Source organism: Galeopterus variegatus, unplaced genomic scaffold, assembly GCF_000696425.1.
Source record: "Galeopterus variegatus unplaced genomic scaffold, G_variegatus-3.0.2 Scaffold10528, whole genome shotgun sequence".
In the NCBI taxonomy this organism is placed as follows: Eukaryota; Metazoa; Chordata; class Mammalia; order Dermoptera; family Cynocephalidae; genus Galeopterus; species Galeopterus variegatus.
Window position 1 is genome coordinate 43,579 of NW_007736639.1, and position 8,907 is coordinate 52,485.

The window sequence follows — 8,907 nt, forward strand, 5'->3', positions numbered from 1 at the left end:
AATTGGAAGGACTTCAAATTTGTGTTTCTTTCTTTTTTTTTTTTTTTTTTGTCTTTTTCGTGACCGGTAAGGGGATTGCAACCCTTGGCTTGGTGTCGCCCGCACCGCACTCAGCCAGTGAGTGCACCGGCCATCCCTATATAGGATCCGAACGCGTGGCGGGAGCGCTACCGCGCTCCCAGCGCCGCACTCCCCCGAGTGCGCCACGGGGCCGGCCCCAAATTTGTATTTCAAGGAGCTCTTATTATTTAAAAAAAAAATTCCAAAAAAAGTTTCTTTTTAAAAAATTCTCTTGAAGAGCCTAGTACCAACTCTTTTTTAAAGCAATATTTACATATATTTCATCTATAGTTTTGGTAAAGTATTATTATTTAAAATAGCTGGTTAAATTGCTTGTTAATTGTTTTTTATGTCATGGTTCTTCATTTTGTGGCTAGAGGATGAGGCAGTCAAAACTTGCCTGGAGGGCCGGCCCGGTGGCGCACTTGGTAGAGTGCGGCGCTTGGGAGCGCGGTGGCGCTCCCGCTGAGGGTTCGAATCCCATATAGAAACCAGTCCGCTCACTGGTTGAGCGCAGTGTGGGCGTGACACCAAGGGTTGCAATCCCGTTGCCGGTCACGAACAAAGACAAAAAGGAAAAAAAAAAAAAAACTTGCCTGGAGTTAAACATTTATTTTCCAACTTTCATCATTGAGATCATGTGGTTTCAAACTCTTTTTTGATATTCTTTGCTTAATTTGCTTTCACAGATTTTTTAAAAAATGTACTTCTGTCAAAATTTGTAAGCCAAATCAGCTACTTTCTTGACTCTTTCCAGAAAAAGACCCTAAACCTATTCTATTACAGTAGTATTACAAGTGGCAGAGTCGTTTCTGATATGGAACGCAAGAATAAGACCAACTGAGTGGAAGAGATTTAAGGGGAATTTTGGATAAAAAATCCTTCTGTAGTGTGTTAGTCTGTTTGGGTTGCTATAACAGAATACCGTAGGCTAGATAGTTTATGAACAACAGAAATTTGTTTCTTACAGTTCTGGAGACTGGGAAGGCCAAGATTTAAGCTTTGGCAAGTTCAGTGTCTGGTGAGGGCCTGCTTCCTGGTTCATAGATGGTGCCTTCTCGCTGTGTCCTCATATGGTAGAAGGGAAAAGGAGCTTTCTTGGGCATCTTTTTGTAAGTGTACTAATCCCATTCATGAGGGCTGAGCTAAGGCTTTCAACATAGGAATTTGGGGAGAGGCACACAAACATTCAGTCTGTAGTATGTAGTATAATGACTCATCATTTGAGGTATTACAAATTTATAAAATATTTACATTACCTAATTGAAATATATAATTTTGACAGAATGTCCAATTAATTTCATATTAGCCATGTTTATTTTTCATTGTCTAAATTTTTAAACAAGGTAGTAACTCATTTCTTCTCTGTGAACCCACCTGGATTTGACGGCTAATTGAATTGCTGCTGCTGCTGCTGCTGCTCACGTAGATTCTGACTTCAGCATTACAGACATGATAGGAAATGATGCCTAAACCACTTTTAATGAGAAATTCAAGTTTTATAAATGAGATGGTACTTTGCTTAGCTTCAGGTTGTTTTCTAAAAACCAATTTTGAAAAATAAAATGTATTCATTGCTAGTTATTTAAAAGTAGGCATTTTTATAGAGTTGGACTTGTTGGCTTGCCATCACAGTCCTATAAAATTTTAAGCTGACATAAACTGGAGCACTGCTATTGTATGCAGCTTGGGTCATGCTGATGGCACCTGAAGGAACTTAGAAACATGAGAAAATATTTTTAAATTAAACAAAATTTGGACAGTTTAGGTAAGCTAGCATTTTAAGTAGCATCACGATACATTTTGTTTATACTTTTTGAACATACTTAAATTTTTTAAACATTTATGCTTTGAAGATAAAGTTAGATGAAATAATTTTATTCTTTACTAATGGCAGGTACTTAAATTATTCTGATCATGATGAGTTTCCAGAAAGTATTCATTGACATTAACTATCATTATGGAACCATAGGTTGAATTTATAAAATATTACAAATTCTGGCATCAGCTTTAATCGCAGCAACTCATTTTAAATTTGATAAAATATGAATAAGAAAATCATGTATAAAGCTCTGATTCTATGATCTGTTTAACCAAATGAAGTAAGCTCTAGATCATAGAAAAATTTTCTCTCAGGACTTATCTGTAGGCTTAAGTTTTACGTACAGTAAGGCAGAAAAGTTGGCTTACTTACAAGAATGACTTTTCTCAACCTTCGAGAAGAAGCAGGACAGTAGACGCAGATTGCCACAGTAATCTCACTTGAGAATTTCTACCACAAAACTGAAGTAGTGGGTGCTAATTCTTATTATAGAAATGAGTGCTTTTGTATTCATCCCCAGTATTAGATGCTTTGACTTTGGACAGAGGCTCGTGAATATAATTCCTTGTTGAGAGCAACAGTCAGTTTGCTTTGGCAGGTGGAAAAAAATCTCTATTCTTAGAATCCTGTGAAGCACTTCCCAGCCTTTCATTAATCACATTTTTTGTTCATTAGGTCAGTGTCTGCTCTGTGACACCATTAACTACACACTTTCAGATTACTAACATGCCTTTAGTCATCTGTAGGGGACGTGAGGTAATAATTACCTTAAAAATGTGCACCCTTCCTGAAGCCAATGGGAGCCTAAGAGGGCTGCTCTCTGTAAGTTGTAGCACTAACACACAAAAGAGGCATCTGCCCTATGGGCCATAAACTGATTACAATGTAAAAAGGCAGAAGAGTTCCGCCAAGAGTTACAGAGATTTTGCCCAGGGCAAGTGGGTGACCATGAATATATGTTGGGGATATTTAGTCCACTTAAAATGTTAGGTTATCAATTATGGTAATAGGGAAAAGGAAACACTGATAGCAGTTCATGATCCCGGAGAGCTCCTGCTTCTGAGTGGGCAGGCCTTGCTGTGTCATTTGAGAGGGGAGGGCAGTTGTTAACAAAAGCCACAAGCTGAGGGACAACATTATCATTGAGCTATTGTGACTTCTCACTGGTGCACAGGAACCAGATAATGTGTTACTTTTTCAGTTTCTGTGATAGTGGTGGTTCCTTGGATGTGCTTATGTGCTAACATTTTCCTACAAAAAGTGTTCTTTTAAATTTTTTTTTAAAAAGGAAGAAAAATTCTGGTTGGTAGAATTTGTAGCTTCTGCTCAGCTCTTCCCATGTACAGGGGGCACACAGTCAGTGAGGACCGGAGTGTGCATGGCTGCCAGGCTCTGCTCTCTGGATGCATTTGTGCTCTGTGGGCCTTTGCTCTCAAGCTAGTCATTAGTTAGAGAGGATTTGATACAGAACAATCTAGAACAGTTCTTTATTGCATATTGAAATGTGTTAATGATGGGCTGTTACAGAGATTTCCTTTGGAGTACTTTATTATTTTCCATAATTCATAAGTTATAGAGTCTCTTAAGTTGTCAAATTGTACTGCATTGTTCTGAGTATTGAAATGCTAACACAAAAGAGGAAATTGTAGTTAATGCCATGGGCTAGGTTACATTTTTTTTAAAAAAACACATTAGCTGTCTTAATACATTAAAAGACTAAGATCATAGAAAATATGTTCTCTGACCACAATAACAGGAGGAAATTTTAAAAATTCACAAATGTGTGGAAATTAAACAACACTCTTCTAAATAAACAATAGGTAAAAAGAAAAATCACAGGGAAGTTAGTGCTTTGAGATAAAAATCAAAGTGAAACATATCAAAATTTATAGGATGCAGGGTTCATGCAGTGTTTAGAGGAAAATTTATACTTGTAAACATCTATATTAAAAATAAGAAAAATTTCAAATCAATAATATAAACTTCTACCTTAAGAAAATAGAAAAAGAAGAACTCAACCAAAAGCAAATATAAGTGGAAAATAACAAAGATTACAAGTGACATATATGAAATAGGGAATTAAAAACAATAGAGAAAATCAACAAAAGCAAAAGTTGATTCTTTAAAAAGATCAACAAAAGGTACACACCTTTATATAGATTGACCAAGAAAAAAGAGAGGAGAAGGAAATTACTAAAATCAGAAACAAAGCAAGGGCGTTATTATGTTGTCATTATTGTTTTTTCGTGGTGATAAGATTTAGTTTTTTTCTCTTGTTTGCATTTTTGTTTTACCAGTAGGTTTTATTCTTTCTTATGTATTCATGGTAGTGATTATCATTTTTCAGATTCCAGATGCAAGACTTCCTTGAAGATTTCTTGTAGGGTTGGTTATATGGTGCTGAACTCCTGCAGTATTTGCTTGTCTGGAAAGTACACCATTTTTCCCTTATTTCTGAAGGATAGCTTTTTTTTTTTTTTTTTAAATAATTTATTTTATTTATTGAATCAAAATCGATTATACATATTTGTGGGGATGAACATTGAGATATGTCGATTAAATCAGTATTACTAGCATATATATTGTTACAAATCATAATTATTCTTTATGCCCCTTGTCCAACCTCTCCCCTTCCCCCATTCTGTCCCCCTCCACCCTCTAATTGCCCTAGATTTCTTTCTCCATCTGAAAGAATAATGGTTACTCTGTTAACTTGTTGCCTAGATGATCTGTCCAATGCTGAGAGATGTGATCAGGTCCCCCAATATTATCATAGAGCAGATGCTTCTTCTGTCACTCTGAAATGGGTTTTGTGGAAAGAGACATCCTCTTCTTTTCTTTGTCTCTGCTGGTGACTCTGTGTGAATGCACTCCAGTGGTTGGCAGACTCTCTGCGTGGTGGCTGTGGCATCTAGCCGCTTCTGCAGCAGCCATGGTTATTGTGGTGACTGTGGTGGGCCACCCATGTGGGGGTGCTGTTTTTGGCATGCTCCTTGCCACTGGTGGTATGCCTGGTTGTGGGGTATGTTTGGTCCCTTTCTCCTTGCCTAGGGTCCCCTGGCAGGCCCCAAGGTGCTGGCATGTTGTACCTGGTTGTGGGAGACAGGTCCAGTCCCCTTATCCATGCCCCGGCTCCCTGGGTGGGCTCCGAGGTGCTGGCATGTTGTGCCTGGCTGTGGGAGGGGGGTCCGGTCCCCGACTCCATACCCTGGGACCCTGGGTGGGCCCCAATGCACAGGCTCAATGTGCCTGGTTGTGGGAGAGAGGTCCATTCCCCTTCTCCTTGCCTCAGGTCCCCAGGCAAGGCCCAAGGTGCTGGCTCAGTGTGCCTGGTTGTGGGAGGGTGGTCTGGTCCCCTTCTCCGTGCCCTGGGACCATGGGTGGGCCACGAGGCACTGGCTTGGTGTGCCTGTCTGAAGGATAGCTTTACTGGAAATAGTATTCTTAGCTGGCAGTTTTTTTCTTTTAGTAATTTGAATATATCATACCATTTTCTTCTGGCCAGTAGAGTTTCTGTTGAGAAGTCTGCTGTTGGTCTGATGGGGACTCCCTTAAAGGCGACTTGACACTTTTTTCTTGCTTTTAAGATTCTCTCTTTGTCTTTGAGCTTTACCAGTTTGACTATAATGTGTCTTGGAGAGGATCTTTTTGGATTGAATCTGTTTGGGGATCTTTGAGCCTCCTGGATCTGAAGGTCCATGTCGCTCTCTATACCTGGGAAGTTTTCCATTATTATTTCATTGAATAGGTTTTCCATGCCTTTTCCTTTCTCCTTCCCTTCTGGAACACTCGTGATTCAAATGTTTGTTTGCTTGAGGTTATCTGCTAGCTCTCCTAGATTTTCTTCTTTTGTGTGTGTGTGTGTGTGTGTGTGTGTGTGTGTGTGTGTGTGTGTGTGTGGTTATTTTGAAAAGATTATGTTCAAGATCAGAAATTCTTTCTTCTGCCTGCTGCTTTCAACTCTTGGTTGTGTTTTTTATTTCATTGAGTGAATCAGTTTCATGAATTCTGCTACAATTTTTTTTAAGGTATTAATCTCTTTGTAAACTTTCTCCTTTGTATCCTGGATTTTTTTTCTCATTTCATTATGTTGTCTGACTGAGTCCTCTTATATATCAGTGTGTTTCCTTAAGATTGTTGCTCAGAATTTATTTTCAGTCATTTGAAGGGTATGTGAGAATCACTGTATTTTTTTGGTGTTGTTATATTTTCTTGTTTATTCGTATTTCTGGTATCTCTGCATTGATGTCTGGTCATCTAGTAGAGCAGTTGCTTCTTCTGTTATTCTGTAGTGGGCTTTGAGGATAGAGACATCCTTTTCTTTTTCCAGTCTCCACTGGTGACTCTCCTTGTGTCAGTGCAGTCAAGTGCCTGGCGGGCTGCCTGTGTGGTGTCTGGGGCTACTGCTGTGGCATTGAGACACTTTTGTGACAGCCGTGGCTGTGGTGGTGGCTTCTGTGGGCCACCCTCACAAAAGTGGTGTTTTCAGTGTGCTCTCTTGCCTATTTCTGGGCAGAGGGGACTGCTCTCAGCTCCCACCTAGGACCCTGGGTGTGCTCTCTTATCTGCTTCCAGGCAAATGGGGCTGCCCGCCAACGTTAGATTTGACATGGTAAAGTAAGGTATAAGCATTTGGAAAAAATAACCCAGACTTTAAATAAAAATATATAAATAGGGATATACATACACACCTTTGCTGTGTATGGCTATATACACACATATGTATGCCATAGCATATAAAGATATACAGATCCGTGCTATCAGTTATATCAGGGAAAGGGGTTTTGAAGTACTTAAACTGTTTTCTAAATTTCTAGCCCTACATGCTGTTGTGCACCCAAAAGCTAATGCAATATATAGTGGGTTTTATCAGGAAAAACACTGGAAACAAACACATATATCACTTCTGATTTCCAAATGTTAAAACATTTAGCTCTGAGATAGGACTAAAGGGTGAAGTACCTTCCTTTTGAGGAAGGTCAAAAAGCTCTAAATTTTCACTCAAAGACAGTTAAGACTGAAAATTGATGATGTCTCTCATAGGTTGTGCATAAAGTGTATGTAGTCTCATTCACCACAGTAATAAAGGTATGTTTTGAAGCTCTTGGGACAGTTCTATGGATAAAAACAAACCTCCAAAATACTACTTTTAACCATAGGTCACTTATTATCTGCCTCTATATAATTTGAAAATAAAGTTTCAAGAAGATTTTTGAGAAGTTTCATATGAATTTTAGAGCATAAACTGCATAGCCCTGCTAATGATAGGAATGGGACAAATTGTTTTAATATTCTTTCCAGTACACTGTGCTTCCTGAATTGGATAAAGTAGGGATATTTACAGTGTTCTCCACCCTTTCTAGGTAGGCAGCTACCTGCTTTTGCAGACTGACTACAAAGCTCTATATAGAATAGATCAGACCCCTTTTTCTACTTTTATTGGATAGCTAGGAATATATATGTAATATGTTTAGTCCAGTTTTAGATTTTTCTCTCCTTTTTGTCAGCTTCTTATTAAATAATGACATCAAAGAAACCAGAAATAAGTTTAAGCAGAGTGTCTCTTGATCAGGTTCTCTATCAGCAACTGTGCCAGGCACTGTGCTAGGACAGGTGTCTGCTTGCTGCCAGGCATCACATTTCTGCTCTTGCCATTCTCTTGCAGGGCCCAGCACTACATCAACATGCCCGTGCAGTTCAGACCAGAGTCCGTGGGCAAATTTGAAGCTTTGCTTGTTATTCAAACAGACGAAGGCAAGAATATTGCTATTCGACTAGTTGGTGAAGCTCTTGAAAAAAATTAACTAGAATACATTTTGTGTAAAATAAATTACATGTTATATTTGGTAACTTCATTTTTTTACACTACAATTATGCCTTTGTATATATTTTGTATGATAAATTGGATATGTATAACTACAGTTATTTTGTTATGAGAAGTGAATACTGAAAACCTGACTAAAATATCATGTATTTAGCCTACAGTATTGTACTTAACCTTTACAGGGGAGAAGAGAGTTCTTTTTTTAAATTGACTATGATATTCTGAATAAATGACATATTTTAATGTTGCATATCCAGAAATAAACTTAATTTTCCACTGAACTTGTCTTTTTATATGATGTCATGCAGAAATTAGAATATCACTTTATACTGCTAATTATTTCCAAGCTTCTAGGTCTGTTCTGTGGGTTTGTTTGTTTTTTTCCTCCTCCATTACAGTTTCCTTTCCCCTAAGAAATTCCCTCTCAGTTTCTTCTGTCTTTTCACTAATTGCCCAGAAGAGAAGTTGTTTTCTGCAGAGTGGTGGAAGTCTTTATATTCTGTGCAAATAACAGTGGAGAGGTTGATATATATTTAAATGTCATTTATTTATGATGAAAGCTAGACGGACAACTGCTCCAGAATCTGGTGTAGAAGAGGCGCTCTGCAGGCAGGTTCTAGTGGGACACAGAGTGAGGGGAGAGCAGCGGGTCCCTGAGGGACCCATCCTGTCTTAAGTTGTGCAAAGTATGAGGTAGAGATGGCGACATGGGTTTACATGATTATGAATCACTTCTCTGACCATTGCTAGTGAGTCTCCTGTTAAACTCTGCGGAGCCCCAACTAACAGGCTTTTCCTTTGAAGCAACAAAATCCCAGATTGTGAGCACTTGAATAGTAGCTTGGGGATGATCACAATTGGATGTTATTGGACTTCCACAGGGCTTGTAAAAAAGCTGCCTGGATGACTTAAACCCAATTACAGTTACCATGATTGTCTGATAGAAAAAAATCCCTTCCTCTTCCACATCATTTTTCTTTGCCTAGAAATTCTTGCTTAGAAATCAAATTTGTAAAAACATTTTTCACAAGTTAAATTGCCCAACTTCTGTTCTAGATATTGTAAATTGAATGTGAGATGGACACGCTTGAATGTGTGTTTATTTGACAATATTCAGTCTTAAAATTTTATTTTTTTCTTTCTTAATTTAATTTTGTTGATATACAATGAGGTTGATTATTGTGGCCCGTTACCGAAACCC

At 38.4% G+C, this 8,907-nt stretch overlaps 1 protein-coding gene across 1 annotated transcript in view; it reads left to right on the forward strand.

Annotated features, from left to right (window-relative positions):
• Positions 1 to 7,960, forward strand: part of LOC103610058 (centrosomal protein of 192 kDa-like) — a gene marked incomplete at its 5' end in the record, with an annotated part of 45,010 nt that extends 37,050 nt beyond the window's left edge. Inside the window, one exon of the mRNA XM_008594295.1 lies at positions 7,548 to 7,960. Within this exon, the coding sequence (XP_008592517.1) occupies positions 7,548 to 7,686 (139 nt within the window). The remainder of the gene's footprint in view (positions 1 to 7,547) is intronic.
• Positions 7,961 to 8,907: the final 947 nt, after the last annotated feature.